This window comes from Penicillium mononematosum, assembly GCF_028829835.1.
Source record: "Penicillium mononematosum strain IBT 11891 chromosome Unknown utg000002l:1.0-8112719.0:1.0-8118358.0, whole genome shotgun sequence".
Classification (NCBI taxonomy): domain Eukaryota; kingdom Fungi; phylum Ascomycota; class Eurotiomycetes; order Eurotiales; family Aspergillaceae; genus Penicillium; species Penicillium mononematosum.
Window position 1 is genome coordinate 4,356,356 of NW_026643272.1, and position 24,869 is coordinate 4,381,224.

The following is a 24,869-nucleotide window of genomic DNA, read 5'->3' on the forward strand; positions in this document are numbered from 1 at the left end:
ACTCCGTACCTGGTAGAAGAATATCTCAATTGTATGTTTTTCTGTCTCGGTATGAATGTTTCTAGATTGAGTTCATCGATCCGTCCACCTGACTCTATGAATCTAGAAAACTATCTCCGGCTCCTACTCCCGCAGCCCGAGAGTATCCCTTGCTCGTACCAGTCAACTCTTAAACATTGAAACAGATAGACTTCTCGCTTGGATAGCAAGTCTCAAATGATTCCTGATCCCCTTGATTAATTCTGGATCTGATCATCTACAACATATATCAGACACCAAGATTTGATCCGAGCACAGATGTCGGGGAAGGCTACAAATAAAGTGCGAAAGTGCGAAAGTGGGGGAATGTGATTCGTTGCCTGATGTGATACAAAGAGAACTCGGAGATGCCTGTCGTTACGTATCCTATCTACTACCTCCGTACTGCTCAATTTTGCGATCTATATACTCCAAAACAAAGAATCAGGAGGTGATCAGTAATCCCCCTGAGCCCAGTGGGAATGAATGGGAGTAAATTATTGACGATACCCATCACCCTCGTACACCGTTATATGTCACACGTTGGGCCGTTCAAGTGGTGATAGTCACCGGCGTGGCGCCCTGTCACATTGAAAGAGTCACGGCTCTGACCGTTGGTTTGTTGACGCGAAGCGCGTTGATTCAGGGACGGTGACACATTTAAGCTTAGTCTATCAAATCCAAATTACAGGGTCTACAGGCCCTTTTTATTGATTATTTACTGTCGAGTCCCTGATAGAGCTCTTGGTTACGTCCAGCCACATTACATAACTATGTGCACCCTGCATAGATAGAAGCCATTCATCTCATTGATCGACACGGCGCATGGTGTTGCGTCCCATGCATGAGTTGCGGTATATTACATGGGGTATATGATACAATGGGAGATGAACGAATATGCTGTATGACAGTGATACTCGCCTGAGAGGGGATCTGGATACCCCTGAGGTTTGAAGTCCGTGTGGATTGGATTCAGAAAGCTGATATCTGTTTTCGTGATACTACCTACATGTAGGTAGCTCACATCATTATTGGGCCAGACGCGTAGCTGTCATCCCAAGCCGTTACGCGGATCAATGAGCCAAGGCATCTGGGCAGCTATGATGGTTCAATCAGCAAGCAGAAATAAAAGTGACTAGGACGAGACAAGAGAATGGGGTCGAGGCGATCCCCGGCGTCCGTTCCGTGTCACATGGACTCAGGTGATTGGCGAGGCAGCAACATAGCCCAAATCCTGGAGAGAGGAGATCTTGAAAAATCAAATGGGAAGCGGCAACTCGGGAAAGTCACAAGCCCCTGAAGTGGCGCGCTGTTCCTGGAACCCCACATCATGTGACGCGACTTGCGCGTGACTTCGCCACTTTATGAGCTGTCCTTTCGGCTCATTGCTCATATTAGACAGAATGTGGTCATTATACCTGGATACCCGAGTTGCACTGCATGCGACTGTGGGTACCAATACCCCAGCTCCTTAATTTGCCCTATGGGCACTATGTGGAGATATTGCAATCCGAAGCGCGCTCGTCACGACCTGCGCCTACATCAGCTGCCATCTGCCATAGCCCCGGTCTTATTTCTCTCTGGCGGCTCGGTCTGCCCGTGATCATTTGGCATATTGTACAGCGCATAGGATAATGACCATGACCCACCCGAGTCTTAACTCCCACGGCGGAAATCCTTTCTGCCGGTCCTCGGTACCCCGGTATCGTGGCTTTTCCAAGGTTTGTCCATGTTCTGGTCCAAGTGGGGCGTGACTTTCCATTTCCCCAGTCCCGAGTTATTAGCAGCCGCAGCCTTAACGCGGTCGTTATGTGGCATGTCTGTTTAATGGGGTATCTTATGTGTGGTTTCATATTGCCACCTGGTACCACCCGAATACTAGCGAGACAGGAGCTGGATGTCTAGATAGAGTAGATGAGTCAAAAGAGATTAGTTTTTCTGTTGCATCTCGATGTTTCTATCATCAGATTGCTTATTGAAATGAACTTTCATATGCCATTGACATTGTGTAATACTTGCAGACAGGGGTCAGCAGCTATGAAGAAAGTCAGGCTGCACAATCGGCCAGACAATGCTTCGCATCATGTAGATGATTGTGTAGTGTCATACATCCGCAGGGATACGTCTACTACCAACGAACTGTTTCGAACGAATCAGACGACTTCGGTATCTTTTTTGGGTGGCCAAAGAAGATGCACAATGGTTGATTGGTAGATACCTTTTTGACTAAGACCTTCTACAAGGGAAATGAGATATCAAACGACTTCATACACTAGCTTTTCCGGTGCACCGAGTTGTAGACTTGTTTTGCTCATCCGGATCCCCGCAAATCCAACTGGAGCCTCTGGTTACACTTCTGGAGTCACAGATGATGACAGCTTGCAACAGCTTGCAAAATTCCACGTCATATATCCACAGAAATAGCAGATTTGGGATGTATCGGTCGGATGCAAGTTACTGCTACTTACCTTGGTAGCTACATATGTAGGAATCCCATGGTGCAATATCACATGATAGATGAAACGTGGGCCTGGTGTGACTTTTGGCAGGGGTCGTGTCCTGGACGATCGGCCTTCCAGGCGCCTGGGTATAGGGTTTGGAATGATCGGGTAGAGAAAGACACAGTTCCCTTCCGCCAGTCCGGGCCTGAGGGCAACCTTGGAAGGGTTGCTGTAAGCGTTCAACCCCCCCGTGACGAAAAAAAAGGCCCCCATCTCTAAACTGGCCTCTTACGTATAGTGGCCTTCTTTATGTCGACCGTCATCTGTCAATCCCGTTTCTCTTCAGGCAAAGCAAGGAAAACCAATGAACACTACAATGAGCTGGCAGACTCGTGACTAGTAGCCTAGGTTTGTGACACTTTCGACTGTCGTGTCCTGTCTAAATAGTCAAAGATAGAAAATCTGGCCAGGATGTGTCCATTCGGAAGATAAAAAGAAAAAAAAAAGAGCGGTAAGGCTGGTTCGCTCTCTGCTTTCGAGTGAAGCTGTGGCTGACTTGCTTTTTTTCATCCACATGATTGAGGTTTGAAGTGATTTACCAGAATATCCCTCAGAATCCTCACCGATTAAAGACGTGTGGATAGAATTTACCTGTTTTGAAACAAAGCAATGCATCTCAAACAGAACACGATCTACGATGGAAGAGGTACGTTGGTTCCCCGGCATGCAGCCAGGCTTGGAACTATCCCTTTCTCCCGGGTAATAGCTGCTTGCGGGGGAAATAGCTGGGGAAAAGCACAGATTTCAGCCGGAATAGACGAAATCAAACAGCCATTAAAGGAATGAGGCGCTTATAGGGAAGTGTATAATCTCCACCGGAGTTATTGCGTTTCGACGTTATTGCCTTGAACCTGTGACAATTGATAATTCCGGCATAATAGGCTCGAGGATAAACGAGCCCCAAGTTCCATATCGGTGACCACAACGTGGCTTGAGATCTTAGACCGATTCCTAGCCTTTTGGACGCGGTGTACCCCATAGTCCAAGCAGAGAGCGTCCGTGACGAAAATAGCTTAAACGCGACATCGGCTTGGTAAGTCAGCCGGACCTTTATCTCTGCCAAAAACCAATCGCTGGCAGTTTGACAGTTCATCAGTCAGTAGGCCTCTCTTTTTACACAGTAAAGAGTCGATTGTCAGTGGCGAGAGGTTGTGCCCAAATGTCAAATGTCCGAACGACCATTGAGATACATTAAGTGGCGTAGAGAGAGCCCTGGTCTGGACTTCCGGCAAGTCACTGCAACTCCCGCGTTGGAGGGTTGCCGTCTTTGGATCTGTACACTTTGACATTTTGTTTTTTGTTTTATTATTTTATTTTACTTTTTTTTTCGCCCCGACAGGTCACAGGCACTCAGAGGCTTTGAAGTACCATTCTTTGATATGAGTGTCTAAGGTCTTTGAAATGCACGGAGTGTAAATGTTTGGGAGTTCAACTTCCCTTCTAGAAACCAATATTGAAGCCCTGAAGGGAACCGTGGTTTCTAACCTTGGAAGGTTGAACTGATATTTAGGTAATCCATAAATCGAAACGGAAACTGGTATTAACATTACCCAGGTATTTTTAGGGGCAACTTCGGAACTTCCTGTCGGAAAGGGAAAGGAAAGTCTAAAGTACTGGGGGAATACAGTTGGAACCATGGTAGGGAGGATCTGAATACATGGACATGGTATCAATGTAATTCAGGGCCCCGTGATGCGATTGAATTTTCCCCCTTCACCGACCATTATCCTCGGCCTGGAGTTATTTCGGGAATTTTATTTTATTTTATTTTATTTTATTCAATTATTTCCCCTTGTATCGTTATGTTCTTACCAATAATTCCAATAATTCTTATTCTTTTTAGGAAATAATTCAATTTTCAATTTTCTTTTTCATTTTCATTTCCATTTTCTTTTTCTTTTAATAATTTATTACCGTCCCCCTCTCCTTCCACTCCACTCCACTAAAGTGCCGCCCCCCGTCATTCTTATTATCGTTCCGACTCCCTTTTCTCTTCTTCCTTCTCCAGATTTTTCTCGTTCACATCACTCTCAACCTACAATCCCTTCAATCCTGAAGGATTATCCCAATCCGCTCTTTCAACACCCGCTCCGTTTCTCCGACTCTTCGCCCCGGAATCTCCGCACTGTGGCGCTCTGACGGAAAATTGACGGACATCCGACGCCCGATTCTTCACTTCACTTAAAAATCCAAATTCTTTTGCAACTCGCATCTTTCGCGTGAGAATTCGATTGCATCCTAGACGCCAAACCCGATTGATCGACTCTCTGCAGCACACTGCAGGGCCCAGACTCAAATTTCAAGGCCCATTCCAGAAACCGGCCGATTCTTACGAACTTCCACCACCGCATCTCAAGCGCCGTACGACCACTCTCGGGGAGACGGCGACCCCGGAACATCAATCAAACATTTTCGATAAGTACAATAGCTTCACTGCTAGTTGTGGCGTCGCGAAAATGCCTTTAACGACACCGGTTCTCACGGTGGACGCGGACAATATTCATAAGGTGGATACCGCCAACGCTCAAAGTCTTCATGGAATGTGGATGGGTAAGTGACAATTCTACAGGTCGAGGGATATTTTTTTTTTGCTAACCAATTGTGCAGTCTTTTCCAAATGTGCCGACTACATGGACCAGGGCCGTCGACTTGAAAACCTCAGTTGGCGGTTGTGGACTCGCGAAACCTTCTGTGTCGAACCTGAAAAGTCTAACAGCACTTCTGCCCTCCCATTGCTACGATCCGAAGCTGGGGATTTGCCCGAACTCTCCGCCAGTGTCGAGTCGGCCGCATCTGACCAAGCCGAGCGAATCGAAGCTCATATCAAGCGTCCCAAGTTTTCCGACTATCGACCAGCTGTTGTTCGCGAGGACTCACTAGCCAGCCTCGGCCGTGGCAAAGAGAAGCACATCACCTCGTTGGATTTGGAGCGGATGGTCCTCAACATTAAGGAAAAGAAGCAACTGGAGCCCATGCCTACTGTCGAGCCTGCTGCCCCCGTTGTTGACATTACTCCTCGCCCATCCACCCCCACCCCCACTCCTCCCTCCGTCTCTACCGCTCGTCAGGTCCCTAATTTCTCCGTCCGACCGACCCCATACCCTCATGAGTCGACTGAATCCTGCTCGACGACTGCCCCCGAGGGCAACGAGAGCGACTCTGCACAGGTCAACGCGTCCGATACTAGCGTCTCATCTTCCGGAATTCTTCCCAGCCGACCTCAATTAGTCAAGTCTACCAGCATTGTTCGTGGATTCTCTCCATCACACATTTCATCTTCATTCAGATCCCAACCAAGACTGTCTATCGAGCCTAGTCCTTCTCGTTCTGCTACGCAACTGAAGCCTTCTCCCTTGAAGAAGAAGGGAGGCATGTTTACATTGGGCGGATCCTCTGGGGATGACGATGAAAGCTCGTTTGAAGAGCGCATGGTTCCCCAGGCGGCCCAGGAGAACGCGACCGGGGCGTTGAAACCGAAAAACAATACAGACCCTACGAAAAAGACTGCTTCCTTCAGCAATCAGGTCTCGTCCCACATCATTCCTAACTCGAAGGACATCAGTCGATCCGACGAGGACGCCATCGAGACCGACGATGAAGTCTCGGAGAGTGCGATCGAAGATGACGAAGATTCTGATTGGGAAGATTCCATCACTGAAGGTGGCGAGTCCAGCGTTGACGAACAAGGAGGAATGTTCCAACGGGTTGACTCCCGACCCAATTTGGTCTCGCGCCGCTCGATGCTCACTATGATGATGCACCAGCCGGCCCGCATGCAAGGGAACGCGTTCCGGTCCAGTCCCGCACTTCAACGATCGCGGTTGACCTCACCCAGCGGTCCATCTATCCCCCAGTCCCCTCCCAGCAACGAAGAGGAAAGTTTGGTCATGCGTGGTCCCGATGTTCCCCGATCGAAGCCTATTGTCATGAATACCAACGCTTCGCAGTCTATGGCACACTCTCCACGAACCACCCGTCGTAACATGCTTGCTACTGAATTGACCGAGTCTCTCCGCCGACATCTTCTCTGGGAGCGCCAGCAGAAGAGCGCAACTGCGAACGCTTTCCTCAAGCGTCGCCACACCGCCCACGACATGAAGAACCTTCAGGAGTATCCTGGTCCTAAGGGTCCCCACAAGGGAGTTGGTCCCAACCAGGCTAGTGCTGAAGCAGACCCTAATGCTGCTGACCTGGGCAAGAATGGCTCCTGGACCAACTACACCACTGACTACGGTCCCTGGGAGTACCATGTGAAGGGATGGTAGTCAGTTCGCCTGCGATTCACTTCCCCTACTCGCTTTTCGAGTTTCTTTTCAGACAAGGCTTTGCAACACAGCACAGCTTTTCTTTCTTGACACGTACAATCACGATCATGCATTGCATATATGGCGCATCTGGGATTCTTTTTTCTTTCTGCTTTGTCTTTTTCTCGATCTCATCGGCTCCGAGGCCGGGATGTTGTCACAGCATTCACTGGGCGTTTGTCCTGCATGGAGGGTATGAATACCAATTTCGAGGGCTATTTCTTACGACCTTAATATCCATGTACAGCTCATATCCCTCGTGCTTTTTTCGGGTCACCAACGGTTGATGCCACATGGGTTCTGTTCTTTTTGCGTCTTGCTTTCCAAGATATTTCCGGTTGGCTTTTTCATGCCCGGAAAGTTCACAAAAAAGGGGTTTATTTTATCATCTATCTCAGCGCTGCGTCTTTTACTGCATGTCCATATTTGACTGCAGAGAACGCCTAGCATTATTTCACTACTCCCGATTATGATCGGAGAGATAGTCATGTTCTTTTTGCTTTCACTGCGATACTTGATACCACACGTTTACGTCTTGCAATTCTTCATCCGGCACCGGTCTCCCCGATCGGGCCATTTGTACGCTACATGATGACAGCTAAAAACAAAAAATCCAATGAATGAAATCAGAGAAAAGCTGTCCTCACATGCATATCGTATTTCCTTGACTGCAGCCTTGGATATCAGAAGAAAGAGGCTTGCATAGGCCTGAATTGGCGGTCTGGATCCATTTTGTACTGTAGTAGCTAGCTATAGCTCTGCTGCAGAGCACGGAGGATAGCAGAGGTCCTCAAAGCCTTGTGATAACGGTGCCAAATCAATCATGTGGAAATTCAGGGTTGACTTTGTGGCGCTGACACGTATGAGAGATGAGTCTTATGGCATAAGACTGAGACTTGTCTGCATGTACTTCGCATGCGAGTGGTCATGATGCATTCTGATTATATTGCCTGACTACAGGAGTTAAATGGTACTTGACTACACCCATACTTCTTTGAGATATAACCTGATACAATGTACTCCTACAAAGTGCCGTATGCTGTACTCCCCATAACCAAGAAGATCTTGATCTAAACCACACCCGGGGCGTCAACAAAGGGAACGAGTTACACTCCATTATGAATCGAATCGAATCATTGAATCTCTTAATGCAGTACCACCTGCCTAGCTAGACAGGCTTTGAGAAGAGTTTAGCTATGAGTTCATGAATGGACGTTTCAGTGACAATCTCCGCCGATCCTTCCCGCCAAAAATATAAAGGTCAGGTGGGATGCAAAAAAAAAATTCCAATACAGGGGCAATTAAACAGCAGCGCGATATCCCGGGACCCCCGTCCGGAATCTTGGGAAATATGTCAAAAGTACCTCTCTCTCTCCCGGGAAACTGTTCGCGCAGATCTAGAACACCAGAAACTCGGATTCCCTTTTTTTTTTTCCTAATTATAATTTGACCCATATCATGTATCACATCATGATATTCTAACATTGAAGGTTGTGATGTCGATATTTGATATTACGAGTTAATATAACCCCGTATAGCCCCGGAGTCTTCGCTGAAGAGAGTTTACATCTTCCAAAACTGGCCCGATCGAGCCGCGAGATCCTCGGTGACATCTTCTTTGTTCGGCTTCGCACTGGTCGCTAGCACATGCGACGAGAAGCTATGTCATCTTTACATTAGTTTATGCCAAAGCTCCCGCGGAACGCGGGAGGTGGTGGTGGGCTTGAAATCGACTCGACGAGATACGTGCTCAGTTCGCGGTGGCTTTCTCGCCCTGCATGGTTTGCAGGGCCAGCTCAGCGGAGATCTTGGGGGTGTGTGGGATATATGAGGGGGTGAGGGTGATTAGATTGGGCTTGCGTTGTGTGGCTGGCTAGGTGACTTCTAGGCCTGTACTTTGGATTTTGTATCTCCCTTGATCTTGAGTTAATCCTGGGTCTATTCAAGCGTGGGATTGTGCTATGGTACTCTGTTCGATGTACAAACTACCATCTACTCCTAATGGAAGGTGTAGGAAAGGAATCACGTTCCGTTGGAGGGCCTCATTATGACACTATGAGTAATTGTAATTTGTGTTTACATGGATCTTGTCTGAGTTATGCGTGTTTTCATCATGGTTTTGCCTCCGCTTACATTTTTGCCATGTCTTACCTACCTAGGTAGTGGTGGTGGGAGTTGCCTGAAGGATGAAGATTGACGTGCAGATCTTAACTGAAGGCTGTACTGAAGGAGTTGTATCACGTTGATGTCATTATTGGCATAATTGCGTTTTCATATGTCTCCTCGGTTGGATATATGCTTATTTTCATCAAGAGATGTGTCAGAATTGTGTGCAATGCCAATAGAAGGAGTCTTATACATTGTAGTCCTCAATACCTAGGTATGGTTTACCGGGTGTCCACAGTAAAGTCATGTGGTAGCTGCACATGACCGGCGCACATGATCCGGGGGTGGAGCCGCTGGATTTTGATGCCCGAGATCCATTTCTATATTGTATTCTCCCATCTTCCTCTCTTTTGGCGGTCGCATCTCATATATATGAAAAGTGTTAATACGAGATCAATGATATTATCAAAGGTACGGAGTAGTCCTGTCCAGTTGGTCCCGCAGTGTTTCAACCAATGACGTATGCACAAGCTTCCTGTCTCCAACTTTGAACGGGTGTGGGGATGAAGACTTTTCCCCCTAAATTGCCCGACGCCGTTTCCATCCTGGGAAAGTCTCCAGTCTTTCCGGTCATACCCGAGTCGTGGGGCTCTAGTATGAACCATTCAATGCTTGGGAAACCAAGAATCAAGAACCAAATGAAGCCAATGACATGGATATAACAGATCCCATGTCAAATTGAGTACACCTCACCGAAAAATGCGATCTTGGCAATATACAACCAAGGTCATATACTTTTATATCTCACGCCCCTTTCCTCCTAACAACAACAGAGAAGTAGCGGAGATGAAACAAGAGCCTCTTCTAGAGCCATCACCAAAACTCTTCAGAACATACATTGTGTGCGCATTCCAGCCTCCATTTCCAGAACCCACCTGCCCTGTTAGGGCTAACTCCTCTCTGACCCGGCCCGGCCAGATGAGTCTTCTTGATCTCAGCTTCACACAGGCCACAAAGTGGATATTGCAGTGGATCGCTCACAACCAGGGACAAACATTATTCGCTGTCTCCTTTTTCACGCGTCTCACCGGTACTGAAATGTTTATAACTGACACTGTACACATGTGACAGCCTTAGCTCCGCATTTCCTATTCGGGCCTTCATACGACTTGTTATGTTATGGGTACCGCGTACTAACCCCCACGGACCGCTCCACGATCAAGGCTCTTAGGCAGAGGCGTTGTGGTTAAGAAAAAGTGGATATCGCCTCCTTGCTGCAAGATTGACGCCTAACTGGCTCATCGGGTTGGTGATGTGCGCCCGACGTGCAATCGGCAAGCCGATGCAGCGTGCATCGTGCAGCATGCCCACAAAAGCTACAATTTGCGAGGATGCAATGATATCGCTTCCGTGAGCTGGAAATGGAGGGTGTTTTCAATATTCAAAGATTGAGGCACCTTGCATACAGCTTCGGTCGCTTTGTCTAGGCTCTTTGATGATTGAGGCGAATCCTAGACGCGCAAGAATCTTCGTTGATTTCTTCTCGGTCGTCCTCCACTACGAAGCGATCGGCCAACCATGACGCGTGCAATCTCTGTCTACTCCATAGGCCTCTCGAGCTCTAGAACAGAACCCGATTTTTGTTTCGATGCCGTATTTTAGACTTAGGCTATGCTTTACTGACTTCTTGTTATGCTTTCAATTCAGGGACATCTCTATCATCTTGGCATTAATGCTGCACGACGACAGATATCTACCGTCTCAAGTCACTTGACAATATTTGCCATCGTATATGACATCCCACGTTTCGTGGCCGTCCCGAATTAACTGCTACATCACATCGATTATTATTAATATTCGGCGAAATCCCGAATGAAGCGCTCGGGATTGGCCCCCGCCCGTTTTCCCTGGCCCAAAAAGGAAATTGAATCTGCAAAACTCAACCCAATTACGGCGCCCGTGATTGGCCAAATCCTTATTCGAGACCTTCTGGTGGAGAACGGTCACGTGTATCAGCGCTCCCAGGAGCCCTGTACTCCGAAACCCCGCAAGCTGCCAATATCGTCAATTGCTGTCAGATGGTGAGAATGGAATAGCATGGGTCGTAGTAAGAGCAAATTCGAACGCATATACTGAATGGCAAATCGACGTCAATAGAAATGCCGACATGTGCTCAAACCCGGAAACTGCAAGCTATACCCATGGTCAAACGCGCCAACGCCCACGGAAGACCGTGCGAGATTCTGGAAGGCTTCTGGAAGGATGATCCGGTTGGCCGGTGTGTTCCAGGTCCGATTTGCGCCTTTCCGCTTTCGGTGTTTTACTTACTGTACTGTATTTGTATCTTACATTACCATATTGTACAGCGGAAGGATCAGTACCGCGGAGCGGAGCTCCCATACCGATGTCTTTCTTACAATACAATTGACCGAGGCTCAAGATCAGTGCCCCTTGTAGATGCGGAGGTTCTTCGGCTGAATGGGCCATTTTACATGTTCTTGAGAATAGCTTTTATTTTGCATCTACAGCTCGGCTATCATATTCCGGACAACCTAGCCATGTGGAATGCTACATCTAAAACGCAGAGTATATCTTGTAACTCCCCGATTGGGCTGGATACCGGTGTTCTACTAGCGGCAGCCACAGACAGGGTTTATGCACAGATCACGGAGTACGGAGTACAACACCAGAGGTTCCACTATACATCCGAGTGACCTCCAGATAGCCTCACCAAAACCCGTTTCCTTCAATCATGGTTTACGCCACAGCTGTTGTGTGGGATTTGAGAGTTACCTCTAGATCGAGGTCGAATTCTCTCTGTATCTGTACAACATAGTACGTACATTTACTTTGTCGCACAGTTCAATTTCCGGGGCTTGGATCCACTCCCTCATCGATTCCTTTTCTCTTACCTTATTACTCCGTACTTTACGTTAGATGCCCTAAATGTCGGGGTAGACACGTAAAACCCACCCGATATGTGTCATGTAAGTTCAGTACCTAGGTAGAGGTCGAAATATGACTACACACTCAAGCCATCCCCAGTGCTGAAAAGAACTATTGAAGATAACCGTTCTGTCTAATGGATCGATGTCGTATCCCGGACTAAACGCATACCCTGGCGAAGGCGCACCCATGGCGCAGGGATACGGGAATTCTAGAAACTCGAAAGCGAACCCCTCATCTTCTCCGCGCAACGCGGACCGACCGCTGTCCGTGACTGGTGGCCGTTGAGGACATTGCCCTGAGCTTGTTGCGACCATCGGGTCGTATTGCTCCGGTGAAGGTTAATCTTTTCTCGCATATTATCATGGCCTCGCTGGCCGGTGTTGGACCCTTGCTAAAGGGGATATCCCCCGGCATGGATGTGGGAGATAAGGCGCATGGCGCGCTCCGTGTAGTATATGCTCTGCTGACAGACTTGAATTCGGAATCTTGTTTCCCATCCTGCCACTTATTCCGGTGGCTTTTGCTTTTATGTTTTCTGTATGCAACGGTGCTGTGTAGGTAGATTATTGCCAATCGATGTTAGTATTTGGTTGGTTTTGCTTCCAGTTGCGGCTTCGAGCATGAACGCCACAGCATTGGGTTGCGACTTGGACGTGAAATGACGAAGGCTATACTTGAAATGATATTAAACGTGAGGACTCTGCAGTGGTTATCATTATTAATATTTGTGAGTCTGTACTTATACATTGTACAACATGCGATGTAGGCAATAATGAGTACTAGAGTTAGACAGGGCAGATCTACCAGCCAATTGTTCTCCATCTTAGACCACCGAACATTCTAGTCATTTTCGACTAGAAACCTCCAATCCACCTTGCAAAATCGATTGTGACTAACCCCAGTATGACTGGAAATGAGTCAACAGGCGAATATCAAGGCAAATGAGATCATCGGGTCCGCCTGAAGTCTTGGCGCTCGCCAGTAAAACCGTAAACAACTATAACTTCGTGTATAGCTTCATATCTTTCAGACCTTAAGCCCTGGAGATACATACTGGTTTGTGACCGATTTTGACATTTGACGTCACGTGGTATCTCTTCACAGTTTTCGTTTTTCCTTTCATTTTTGCTTAGCGCCGTGACTTTAATCGCTACAAAAGTTCAGACGGTCGCACATCTCGGCTTACTTACTGCGCAGATCTGGTCCTGTCGATCTCCTCAAGGTCACCCGATCTCTGCGTTGGCAGCGCGCGTCACCTCCAAGTCGCCTAGAACCGGACCATTGCACTCTGGATCATCTTTCGCAACACGGCTCGAAGCTCAGTTTCAGCATGGAGAATAGGTCATTTGACGATGCGGGTCCAACACCCCAGATCCAAGGTGAGTCAAGCATATTCTATTATTGGCTCGTAAAAGCCATCCAGCCGGAACCTTTTCTCCCAATCAATTTCACGAGATCTACTCTGTACTTGGGCGGATTATCTCGGTCGACCCTCCACAGGCTTTCGTATTCTCAGCCCCCCCTGTTGCATGTCCATGCACCACATGTTGCATCAGCCACAAAGCCTATCAATCCCCCATATTATCTCGTCCGAGAGCTTTGTTGGCGTGCAGGGTGGCTCCGGTCTGCCAATACGTCTGGATCGGAGGCGGCCGCCCGCAACCTTTTTGATCACACGCTCATGATCCCTTTGTTGAACAGGTACAGAGCTGCCGTCCTCTTTGACAACTGATGAGTTGGCAGCGGTCCGGTCGCATGGTGTTGCATCCACCGATGAACCGAGTGCTGCTCGCCAGTCATCGCCTCGGCGGCAGAAATGTCGCTTTTTCAAATCCAAAAAGGGTAAGTTTGCGTTCTGAGTTTCTTTCTGTAAGGGCTCTTTGTCTGTTTTGTCACTGCAATGATCAACGCGTCATTGAATACGGGCTGGGTGCCACAAACGGGCCCCTTCGGGAATGCTTGTACACACCAATATGCTATGTTCACCCAAAGGGTCAATGATGCCGAGGCTATTATCAGCATCGTATGATCTGTGCCCTAAATCTTTTACGCATGTATTCTCGGGGGGTTGTAGTTTGCTAGGAAGGCGGTGTTTCGTTCAGGTCATATGCTAATATTGTTCAAGGATGCCGACTTGGAGCATCATGTCCGTATCTACATGATGCCTCGGCCATAGAGGCTAAACAGCCTTCTTCGGGGCAGCAGACACCTGCCCAGTTCTCAGGAAGTGAAAGCCAGAGTTCGGCACAAGCCCTTGTCACTGGGGCCGAGAGGTTGGAGATTGGTGAGAACCAGTCGAAGCAGAGCTCTGTCGCAGGTTCTGTACAGCCCCAAAGACCAGTTTCAAAATTGGAGCAGTCAGATCCAAGAGAGTTCCAAATCAACCAGTTGAGGCGGCGTTACCGTCCACAGGAAGTCAATGATGCTCAGGGTACTACTTTGACTTTTGGCTTGGTACCTTCTGATCCAGATTTCCCCTTTGAGCTTGAGAGACTCCACTGTGTCCTTCATGTCCCAAGCTCATACCCAAAAGGGCGGCCCACGCTTGCAGTGACCAATTCTGAAATGGAAGCTGCGTATCAAGCAAATGTCGTCAGAGGCTTCAATGAGATTGTCGATTTTACGTACCGCACCAACAGCCGAGGAACTCTTTTGGCCTGGCTGAACAGTCTGGACCGAAAACTCGAATCATTACTAACCACCCTGGAACGTGGGCCAACGCTAAAGTTTTTCGCCAATCTTGGTGATGGGTCCACAACTAAAGAACCTACCAAGGCCCCGGAAAAGACTAGCAGCAACGACCTAAGCCAGCCGAGCTTGTCTCAAGGCCATAGTAAAACGGCAAGTGTTGCTGCTAAGCCAGTACCACAAGCACGAACTGTAGCACCCAAGCACACAGCCGAAGCAAAAGCCGCAGCTGAGAAACGACGAGCAACCGAGACGAAACAGCTCGAAGCTCGCCTTGGAAGACTGCCGATGTACCAAAAGCTGCCAGATGGCAGGACATATATTGTTCCCATCCAGCCCACCAAGAAGGATCGTCTGCCGCGAACACTTCAAGCGCTCAAGACTGTGAAATTGATCGTGCCACCACTCTACCCGCTCGAGCACAGCTCAATCAAGTTGCAGGGAGTGGAAGGCCCCGAAGTGAAGGCCACAGAAGTGGGATTCACTCAGTGGGTAGAACAGACTTCACAGCTGAGTCTGGTATCTCAGATCAACTACCTGGCGAGCAACATCCATAAATTCGCTGAAACGCCCTTGCCAAAAGAGCAGGAGGCCGCTGAGGATGTACCTTCCACTTTTGGAGAGGACGAGGGTGAGAATGTGGAGGAACCTACGAAAGCACCTGCCGCATCCTTAACTCAAGATAGTGAAGACAAGCCACATCTTGTTGTCATTCCACGGCCACCCGAATGGTCTGTTCCTAATCCCAACAGTGGCACTGAGGGGGACATCGGACGAATCGAGTTATGACGAAGACGAGTATTCAGATGAAGAGGAAGACGAAGAAGGTGGCGCACCCGTTCCCGCATCAGTGGACAACAACGCGCCCGGACGAGGAGTCGCACTTTCTTTCCCATTCTTGGAGCTCTACGGAATTGAGCTGCTGGAACTCGCGAGTCTCAATATCACAATCAAATGTGACAGATGTAAGGTGTCGCTCGACGTCAAAAACGTACCACAAATCACCGACGAGAAGGGCCAGATGCCGAAAATGGAGTCGTGCCGGAAATGCGCTAATAATATGAGTGTTGGTGGGTATACACTTAATCTCATTCACCTTCTCAGATGAGTTACTGACTCTCATGTGCAGCGTTCCGGAAGCAGTTGATGCATTCCCATGCCAATCGTGCTGGCTACCTTGAATTGGGGGGCTGTACGATTGGGGACATGCTTCTCAGGTTGGTTCTGTCATTCATATTAGTAAATGTCATCTGTTGACTCACCTTGCTATAGCGACTTCATCCCGACATGCTCCGAGTGCTCGACTGCCCATCCGGCACCTGGTATATCTGCAGTCCGTGGCGAGAGTGCCATGGGTATATGCCGCCAGTGCCATCGCAAAATGGGTATGTCCTAATACGCAACATAGTGTGTTGCTTAGGTACTAACATATCCGAAGTTTTCAAAATCCCTGAGGTGAAATTCCTTCTAGTGGGAAGTGCAGCAAGTAAGTCCCGATCAAACCCGCCTAAAACGCTTTTGCTCATTGGTGTACCATCCAGTCACTGCTCGTGGAGCTCTCCCGCGCAAAAGAAAGGTTCGTACAATCTACAACGCATCGTCATGGTAAAATCTAATAAGTACCTCAGCCTCAGGAAGTCCTCGGCATTGTCGCAGGACAAGAACTTCCGCGTCGCGGTCGTTGCCAGCACTATGCTAAGAGTCAACGCTGGTTCAGGTATGTGATTACGGCACTCGGCGAACAGGTTATATTAACCCCCCTACAGATTCAGCTGCTGCTCGAAAGTCTTCCCTTGTGACAAGTATGATTTTCCACTCGATATGCATCCCACTTCATATGCTTATGATTTATCTAGATGCCATGACGCGGAAACCGATCACCCGAACGAACACGCAAATCGTATGATATGTGGCTACTGCTCCCGCGAGCAAATCTACAGACCCGAGAACTGTGGTATCTGCAAAGCAGTCCTGATTGGAAAGGCTGGTAGTGGGTTCTGGGAGGGCGGAAAGGGGACGAGAAATCGGGCTCTGATGAGTCGGAAAGGTATGTTTTTCGGTCTCAGTTCCTGTGAGAACTCTCGTCTAACATGGCTCTAGATCCGAGGAAATTTAAGCGGATTGGAGGCAATGCTCCCACTTCGAGCTCATCGAAGCGGAAGTGAATAAGGGCGAGAATAAAAATATTATATATCTCACTATGGCCCTGCTTGGGGTATATAACAGTTTATTTCAATCTTAGCAAAAGGCTTCTCCCAACGGAAGTCGTGGAAACCTAAACATAACATCATCAGTGTCTCATCTTAGTTACCCACGAGAAAACATTGAAGTCACATTCCCATTCTTTCTGTTACTCAACCGGGTCGAACGTCTACATCAACGAAATGTCTATGATACTGGGAGCGCTAGAAGCTGCCATCTGCGCTGCCATATGGGTGGTGTTATTTCTAGTCAGTATTGCTACTTTTGGTACGTCTTCGTCCCGATACACCCCGCTTCCTATTTGCTAAGAGAAATGCCTAGGCCTGGCGATACAGTGGCTGGCGACAAACCCGGTCGCCACATGGACAAAGAAAACGTGCACGTTCTCGCCGGCAAAGAAGAAATGGATGGATGATAAGAAACGCTTGCTCGCTGAATCAAAGGCCATATTAGATCGCGAAGCCTTGATAGACAATCTTCAACGAGAAGAGGACGAGATGGCTAAAGAAGTTATTGATGCTGCTGGTCTAGAGTCGATGGCCGTATTGGGAAGATGTCTGGATGAACATTGGTTTGAGATTCGACAGAATTGGCGGGACCTTTCGGACTTGCTGGATCGATACTGCGATTAAGATTGGACTTGAGATAAACGTACCTAGGTAGGGTTACTGGATGATGGATGACTAGATGGTAGGGGGTTGCTTCATTTGGCTTTTAGGGATTTGGCTTAATAAATGGTAAGGATAATGCCTTGTTTCGGATGCCTCCTGTTATAAAAGAAAGTAGGTACTTGTTTTTCCAAGATTCTAAAATTGCTTCGGTCTCTATTAAGTATATCTTAACTTCTATGTCTTCAATGCTTCTATAGTAGTAAGCTAGCCATTATCATAGGGAAGCCGGAGTGCACAGAAGCTAACGATACCATATATCCCAAGTGCAGACTTGAGTTACAAAACTAGGCAGACCATGAGATGATTCGAAAATGCTTATGAAGGAAAAGTCCCTATCGCTAAATACAAAATGAAAATTCCAAAGCAGAAAGGGCTCATCAAGAAAAATGCCCGACTATACAAATTTTTAAGTCCTTAAATCAAGTTACCGCGCAGTTCCTGCTCTCGTTCAATAGCCTCGAATAGTGACTTGAAATTGCCAGCTCCAAAGCCTTCGAAATTGTGGCGCTGGATAATCTCAATGAACACAGTTGGCCGGTCCATCATGTGCTATTTGTAAGGTTAGTATAAAGTAGCGAATACTGGAGTCATCAGTTTCCACATACCTTAGTGAAAAGCTGCAGCAGATAGCCACCCTCATCGAAATCAATCAAAATATCCAAGCTACGGATGGTCTCGAAGCTTTCCTTAAGTACCAAGCCAGACTGCTTCAAGCGGGCCTGCATATCCGTGTAGTATGTGTCGGGAACCTTGATGAACTCCACACCCCGTGCCTTGAGATTGGTGATATCACGGATGATATCGTCTGTGCGAAGTGCAATATGCTGTACACCAGCGCCGTTGTAGAAGTCCACGTATTCCTCGATCTGGGATTGTTTCTTGCCCTTTGCTGGCTCGTTGATGGGCATCTTGACGATCTCGTTGGGCGAGGCCATGACAACACTACTCAAAGCTGAGAATTCACTATCATTATAAGGTTAGTCATGCTGCCAGATATCAGAGAAAATATATTAAAACACTCACGTGCAGATTTCGTTGTCATCGACGGACCAGAAACGGTGGAAGCCGAGAGCCTTCTCGTAGCTAACCAGTGGTATCAGTAAATGAGACTCAATCACACAGTCTGGGCCAAACTCACTATTCACAGATCTTATCCATCTCATCCCAGTCCTGGTTTCCAACACAGTGATCGATATGCGAGAGATGAACACCAGGCAGGAACTTCACAATGGGATCCTCATTGGCAGTCTCGGCACGGTACCCTGGCATAAAGGTACCGCGGTACTCGCTGCGCTCAATAAGGGTATGGGTGGTCTGCCCATAAGTCTGGATGGTAGCAGTCTTGACACGGCCACTCTTATCTTCAAGGACCTTAGGGTTAGAGACGGCCTTAGCGCCATTCTTCACAGCGGCAGAGAAGACAGCATCGACATCGTCAACCTCAAAGGCAACATCCTTGACTGCATCACCGTGCTTCTCGAGGTGGTCATGGATCTCCTTTAGCTCGGCTTGCTCCTCGGGATCGAAACGGTCGATTTGGTCAAGGGACCGCAGAGGGGAGCTCAGAATGAAGGTGATATCGCCGTTGCGGATAACATGCGAGCACATGTGGCGGCTGCTGGTTTCAAGACCCTTGTAGGCGATGCGCTTGAAGCCCATGCGGGTGATGTAGTAGCTTGCGGCTTGCTTGGCATTACCAACGTACCAGTGCACATGGTCGTAACCGCGGTAGCTGGCCACTGAAGATGCATCGGCAACTGAGGGAGGAGGGCTATTGGAAATAGCTGAAGGCGCCATTTTGCTAATACTGTATGTTTGTGATGATATTGGTAGATGGAACTTAGATGGTAGTTCAAGATGAGAGGTGGCGATTTTGGATTATTTGATGTCCAGTCCACCCCTTCCCTTTCTTTTAAATAACTGGATCCTCTATTAACCGTGTCTCCGCGGGTATGTCTTCCAATCCACTTTGTTGCTGACCTTTGGACGGCTTGTCCTGTGCGGCTATTTCAGGATCCTGAAATATCCGGAGATACCCGGACCCGCTGAGATCATCGTTAACATCCGCCTGAAGATCAATTTCATAGATTCTCAATGCTCGGGAGATTTTGTTCTGTTCTTCAATTATTGCGACCGTAGCGAGCCTATTCTGAATTGATTCTCACAATACTCACAGCCTACTGCCTCAACACCAAATCCCAAGATGACGTCCATCACCACTGCTCGCCCATCATTGACATCAAATGATTCGGCTGTACTACAAGCTCTATTTGATGCCGAATCCTCTCCATCATCGGGATTCACCGTTGATTCATCGCTACCACCATGGCCAGCATCTGTGAACATTTCTGAAACAGACTTGGCATCGCTCAAGCAGCGTGAAACAGACATTATCCGCAAGCTGCAATCGAACAAATCACCAAGTATAGAGACAGTCCAGTCAGCACTGGACGACTTTGACACTCTCATCACCGAGCATCCAACATATCCCTCCGCATACACAAACCGAGCACAAACACTCCGCCTGCTGGTCGATCTGACCTACAGCAAAGAAGCGGGTAGTGATCAAAGCACTGAGGGCGAGATATCCGATGCGGCTCTCTTTGCCCCACAAACCTCCCAGCTCTGCTCCCGCATCTTCTCTGACCTAGGTCAGGCTATAACCTTTGCCACGCCTGCCTCTCCTGCCGATGCGGTGTCGACAACCCAGGCGCGGTTATTGGCTGACGCGCACACGCATCGGGGATACTTGCTTCTCAAAGCGGCGCGCATGAAGAAGGCTGGCTCGGGTGATGAGGCGGGCCCGGAGCGTCTGCGTGCACTTTCGGCTGATCAGCTTGAGGAAATGGCTAGTCGGGATTTCTTTTTTGGGGGTCGCTATGGGAATAAGGTTGCGCAGCAACTTTCTGTGCAAACGAATCCTTATGCTAAGATGTGTGGGGCTATTGTTAAGGAGGCGATGAAGAAAGAGCTTGAGGGGTGAATAATGTATATCATGAAGTAATTTAATTTATGAAGTTGGCATTTGGAATGACGAACATTTGAAGCAATAATGAGAAACAACTTTGATAGATTCGATGGAATTCTGGTATCTTGTTATGCTATAGAGCTAATTGAAAATGTGCACATATCCTCATCGCAGTGCTCAAGGCCCATAGCTTAGGCCTTTTTGTTAGGGTTTACAAAGTGCCGCTTCAGAGGCTTCCAGCTGTGCTCGTTATATTCTTCCTGCACTTTCTGGCAGGTCTTGAGACCCCACTCCGAGACGCCCACCATGTGAGAACTAAAGCATTGTCAGCAAATATAGCAAGCCTCGGCATAGTAGCGGAAATCGAACTAACCTTTCAAACATGAAAGCCATACTTCCGTCACCTACCTTTTGAGGCTTCAGCTCAGCATTGCTAGCTCCCTCGAAAGCACCCGAGTCGGGACCGTGTGCACTCATGACGTTGTGCAAGCTGGCACCAGCAGGCTTGAACCCTCCACCAACCTTCGCATCGTAGTCACCAGAAATCAGACCCATGAACTCTGACATGGTGTTACGGTGATACCACGGTGGGCGGAAAGTGCCCTCTGCGACGAGCCAGCGAGGAGGGAAGATGACAAAATCAGCAACGGCAGTACCAACGTGGTCCGAGGGAGCCGTCAGCACGGTGAATATAGAAGGGTCAGGGTGGTCGAATGAAATCGAACCGATTACATTGAATCGGCCGAGATCGTACTTGAAGGGGTAGTAGTTGCCGTGCCATGCGACAATATCGAAGGGCGTGTGGTTCTGTCGCGCGGAGAAGAGAGTGTTGTTGAATTTGCTGTAAAGCTTGTACTCGCTTTCCTCTTCGTCGTCGAAAGCGGCAACGGGGGCTTGGAAATCGCGTGCATTGGCCAGGCAGTTGGATCCAATGGGGCCCAGCTCTGGGAGCTGGTAGTGGCCCTGGTATAATTCACAGATGTATCCCCGCACAGGGCCGTCTGGGAGCGTCACTCGGTATCTAACAGAAGTGATTAGTTATTGATGACATGTAGGGCATAGAAGACACCAACCTAACACCACGAGGGATAACGCAGATCTCATTTGGTCGCAGAATAATGCGACCGAGCTCTGTCTGGATGTCTAGCACACCATGCTGAGGCACAATTAGGAAGTCTCCGTCTGCGGAGTAGAAAGCTTCCTTGCCCATGTCCTTGCCTGCGGCATACATCAAAATACCCAACCCCTGCTTCTGAGTTGGGTCTCCAGACCCTGCGATTAGGTGCAGTCCGTGCACCCAGTCAACCTTCTCATCTAGATCGAAGGGGTTCCATCGCAGCTGGTTAGGGATATGGTGAAGCTTGTGGGCCTCGGTTGTCATCCTCGTATGGTACGAGTCGGCATCTTCCGCGACGAAGTTCTCATGGGCTGCTGCGGGTATAATTCGGTAAACCCATGTCTGCTTATTCTCATGGCGAGGTGCAGTGAATGCCGTTCCCGAGAGCTTTTCAGCGTAGAGCCCATAGGGAGCTTTCTGCGGGGAATTTTGACCGATTGGCAGAGCTCCTTCGACGGCTTCGGTCCTATTTACTTATTAATTTGTTTTCATTTGTGCCGGAAACTATGTGTATACATACTCGTGATACGAGTCGAAGCCCGTCTGGTACTTATAGGGATCAGGGTGGCTGAAATTAGTGACAGGCATATTGGCAGTGGTGTCTGATGTTGGATGATGCAGACCTCTTAATCAAATACCCCAGATCAACCTCGGATCTCCTCCAGAAGCAAATGTGAGGTCACATCATTCCGCGGGAATCTGATAATTCCCGCGATTATCCTTCGTTCCGCACCGGCTGGATGCGGGGGCAGCGGACCAATTCCGCCCTACGTCGAGGGGCTAAACATCATAGTTAGGTAGTTAAGCCCCGTGAAACTCGCTTTCTCTTTCTTCATACTTCTCAAACATCAATTCATTATGACTTCTTGGCTCCAGATTCCCAAGAACTCGCCGTTCTCACTCGCCAACATCCCGTTCGGCATCATCTCAACACAATCTGCACCAAAGGCAGCTGCAATTGCAATCGGTGATCATGCATTGAACTTGAGCGCATTCGCTTCGTCTGGAGGCTTCTCACAGCTACCAGCTATTGAGCAACACCTGGCTGTTTTCAGCCAGCCGACACTGAATGACTTCGCTGCACTTGGTCGCCCTGTGCACCGACAAGTGCGCGAGTATCTACAAAACGTCTTCCGCGCCGACACAAAGTTCCCACAGGTCCTTAAGGACAATGCATCCCTCCAAAAATCAGCCTTGCTCCCCTTGTCCCAGGTCACCAATCATGTTCCCATGCAAATTGGCGATTACACTGATTTCTACGCTGGTCTGAACCACGCCTACAACATTGGCGTCCTCTTCCGTGGCCCAGACAATGCGCTCCAGCCTAACTATAAGCACCTGCCAGTTGCCTACCACGGCCGTGCCTCTTCAGTTGTCGCTTCAGGCACACCCCTCCACCGTCCCCAGGGTCAGATCCTGGCGAACCCCGCCGCGGACCCCAAGGTGCCTACTTTCTCTCCTTGCAAGAAGCTCGACATCGAGCTAGAACTTGCTTGCTTCATCTCCAAGCCCAATGATCTCGGCAAGCCTGTCCCAATTGATGAGGCTGAAGATCACATCTTCGGTCTGGTTCTCATGAACGACTGGTCCGCGCGTGACATTCAGGCCTGGGAATACATCCCTCTTGGTCCCTTCAATGCGAAGAACTTCGGTACCACCATCACCCCTTGGGTGGTTCTGATTGATGCGCTTGAGCCTTTCCGCGCTGCCGGCTTGGAGCCTGCGAACCGCGAGTCTCTCCTCCCCTACCTGCGCGAGAAGCGCGCCGATAGTGCCTACGAGATCCCCCTCGATGTCGAGGTCACCAATCCCGGTGGCCAGCCCACTATTATCTCCAAGAGTAACGCTCGCAACCTGCTCTACTCTTTCCCCCAGATGGTTGCTCACCACACCATCACGGGGTGCAACTTGCGCACCGGTGACTTGCTGGGATCGGGTACTATCTCTGGTAAGGAGCGTAAGACTGAGGGTAGCTTCTTGGAACAGACCAATGGGAAGGTGCCTATTAAGCTGGCGGATGGCTCTGAGCGTATGTTCCTTGAGGATGGCGACACTGTTACTCTGCGCGGTATGGCTGGTACAGAGGGCAACTACGTCGGCTTCGGCGACTGTGTTGGCACTATCCTTCCTGCCGTTTCGCTGCAGTAGAACTTAAAATGACGTAAATTAAATGATCAATTTGTGGTGTTTCTTCTTGTGTTTTGTCTAATTCTGCAATAGAGAGCTTGAGAGCTTGGAATTATGTCTCGGTCGGTCTTAACTATCCAGTATAACAAGGAAAATTGATCGCCTTTTGCGGAAATGTCATTGAACGCCAGTATTAATAGCATGACGATAGAACATTCCAAGAACATCGGTTGAGACTAGTCAACCCACTTCTTGCAGCCTTTTCGGTTACTCCTTAATACGAAACTCCTCGGGGGTATCCTCCTGTGACCTCCAATGCCCCTTCTTAACAGCCTCCTCCATCTCCAAGTTTTTCACAATCTCATTCGTAACCGGGAACTGACCCAAGTCAACACCAAACCGCTGAGCTCCCCAAGCAGCAGGAATCAAACACAAATCCGCAATGGTAATGGAATCCCCAACGCTGAACTTCCCCGCCGAACCCTTCACAACAGCCTCATAAGCCCTAAAGCCATCCTCCATCAAATCCTTCGACCATTCAGCACGATCAACACCCAGCTGCCCTACCCTTTTCAGGATCCTGAGGTTCGTAACAGGCTGTATATCGCAAGAGATGATGTCTGCCAGCGTGCGCACTACAGCGCGGCTCTCTGGGTCCGAGGCTGGGGGAAGCAGCGCGGGTCCTTGCTCTGGGAATGCTTCTGCAAGGTACTCAAGTGCGGCGAGAGATTGTGTGATTGTCACGGGAGTTTTGGACTCGCGCTGGATTACTAGGGCTGGCACTGTTCCTGATGGGTTGATGGCCAGATGGGCTGGGGAAGATTGCTCGCCCTTCAGGAGGTTCACGTAGACGGATGTGAAAGGAATTTGTTTTAGATGCAGGGCTATCCGGAGTCTGGCTGAGCAGGAGGAGCGGAAATAGGTGTAGAGGGTCACTGTGTCGGACATTGTGGCTGGTTGATATTTTGATCTATGAGATATTGGAGTAGTGACGAAAGTACGAAAAAGAGCCTGGACAGAAGCCCTGGAGAGAGTCTGTGCTTATAAACCAAACTATAAAGTCCGACCTTGGAAGTACGTTAAGTGACTTCCCCCGCGGATCTTGTTGCCTTGCCCAGGCGGGCTTTTGCACATGTAGAGTATATAGTACGGAATAAATTCCGTCATTTCTGAAGCCGAGTCCAAGCGCTGTGCCTTTTGTACATTTCGGCTATGACT

General features: G+C 48.7%; 9 protein-coding genes across 9 annotated transcripts; 6 read left to right on the forward strand and 3 right to left on the reverse strand.

The window, feature by feature from the left end:
- Nucleotides 1-4,975: 4,975 nt before the first annotated feature.
- On the forward strand, nucleotides 4,976-6,784 carry N7519_003441 (uncharacterized protein; the record flags this gene model as incomplete). Its single annotated transcript, XM_057290219.1, has 2 exons — nucleotides 4,976-5,069; nucleotides 5,127-6,784. The coding sequence occupies 2 exons, from the start codon at nucleotides 4,976-4,978 to the stop codon at nucleotides 6,782-6,784; spliced, it is 1,752 nt and encodes a 583-aa protein (XP_057151421.1).
- Nucleotides 6,785-11,088: 4,304 nt separating this feature from the next.
- On the forward strand, nucleotides 11,089-11,386 carry N7519_003442 (uncharacterized protein; the record flags this gene model as incomplete). Its single annotated transcript, XM_057290220.1, has 2 exons — nucleotides 11,089-11,207; nucleotides 11,296-11,386. The coding sequence occupies 2 exons, from the start codon at nucleotides 11,089-11,091 to the stop codon at nucleotides 11,384-11,386; spliced, it is 210 nt and encodes a 69-aa protein (XP_057151422.1).
- A 1,793-nt stretch (nucleotides 11,387-13,179) lies between these two features.
- Nucleotides 13,180-16,731, forward strand: N7519_003443 (Zinc finger CCCH-type; the record flags this gene model as incomplete). The annotated part of the gene is made up of 12 exons (XM_057290221.1): nucleotides 13,180-13,257; nucleotides 13,580-13,720; nucleotides 14,004-15,197; nucleotides 15,253-15,636; nucleotides 15,696-15,783; nucleotides 15,839-15,951; nucleotides 16,005-16,052; nucleotides 16,108-16,142; nucleotides 16,195-16,283; nucleotides 16,333-16,368; nucleotides 16,423-16,613; nucleotides 16,667-16,731. Exons 1-12 carry the CDS (start codon nucleotides 13,209-13,211, stop codon nucleotides 16,729-16,731), a joined length of 2,433 nt encoding a protein of 810 aa, XP_057151423.1. The 5' UTR covers nucleotides 13,180-13,208.
- Nucleotides 16,732-16,950: 219 nt separating this feature from the next.
- Nucleotides 16,951-17,400, forward strand: N7519_003444 (uncharacterized protein; the record flags this gene model as incomplete). Its single annotated transcript, XM_057290222.1, has 2 exons — nucleotides 16,951-17,035; nucleotides 17,090-17,400. 2 exons carry the CDS (start codon nucleotides 16,951-16,953, stop codon nucleotides 17,398-17,400), a joined length of 396 nt encoding a protein of 131 aa, XP_057151424.1.
- Nucleotides 17,401-17,853: 453 nt separating this feature from the next.
- Nucleotides 17,854-19,236, reverse strand: N7519_003445 (4-hydroxyphenylpyruvate dioxygenase family protein; the record flags this gene model as incomplete). Its single annotated transcript, XM_057290223.1, has 4 exons — nucleotides 17,854-17,988; nucleotides 18,045-18,402; nucleotides 18,463-18,522; nucleotides 18,578-19,236. The coding sequence occupies 4 exons, from the start codon at nucleotides 19,234-19,236 to the stop codon at nucleotides 17,854-17,856; spliced, it is 1,212 nt and encodes a 403-aa protein (XP_057151425.1).
- Nucleotides 19,237-19,642: 406 nt separating this feature from the next.
- Nucleotides 19,643-20,422, forward strand: hmgX (the record flags this gene model as incomplete). The annotated part of the gene is made up of 1 exon (XM_057290224.1): nucleotides 19,643-20,422. The coding sequence occupies one exon, from the start codon at nucleotides 19,643-19,645 to the stop codon at nucleotides 20,420-20,422; it is 780 nt and encodes a 259-aa protein (XP_057151426.1).
- A 176-nt stretch (nucleotides 20,423-20,598) lies between these two features.
- On the reverse strand, nucleotides 20,599-22,112 carry hmgA (putative homogentisate 1,2-dioxygenase (HmgA); the record flags this gene model as incomplete). Its single annotated transcript, XM_057290225.1, has 4 exons — nucleotides 20,599-20,722; nucleotides 20,781-21,428; nucleotides 21,481-21,990; nucleotides 22,045-22,112. The coding sequence occupies 4 exons, from the start codon at nucleotides 22,110-22,112 to the stop codon at nucleotides 20,599-20,601; spliced, it is 1,350 nt and encodes a 449-aa protein (XP_057151427.1).
- A 270-nt stretch (nucleotides 22,113-22,382) lies between these two features.
- fahA (fumarylacetoacetate hydrolase FahA) lies at nucleotides 22,383-23,672 on the forward strand (the record flags this gene model as incomplete). The annotated part of the gene is made up of 1 exon (XM_057290226.1): nucleotides 22,383-23,672. The coding sequence occupies one exon, from the start codon at nucleotides 22,383-22,385 to the stop codon at nucleotides 23,670-23,672; it is 1,290 nt and encodes a 429-aa protein (XP_057151428.1).
- Nucleotides 23,673-23,918: 246 nt separating this feature from the next.
- On the reverse strand, nucleotides 23,919-24,599 carry maiA (maleylacetoacetate isomerase MaiA; the record flags this gene model as incomplete). Its single annotated transcript, XM_057290227.1, has 1 exon — nucleotides 23,919-24,599. One exon carries the CDS (start codon nucleotides 24,597-24,599, stop codon nucleotides 23,919-23,921), a length of 681 nt encoding a protein of 226 aa, XP_057151429.1.
- Nucleotides 24,600-24,869: the final 270 nt, after the last annotated feature.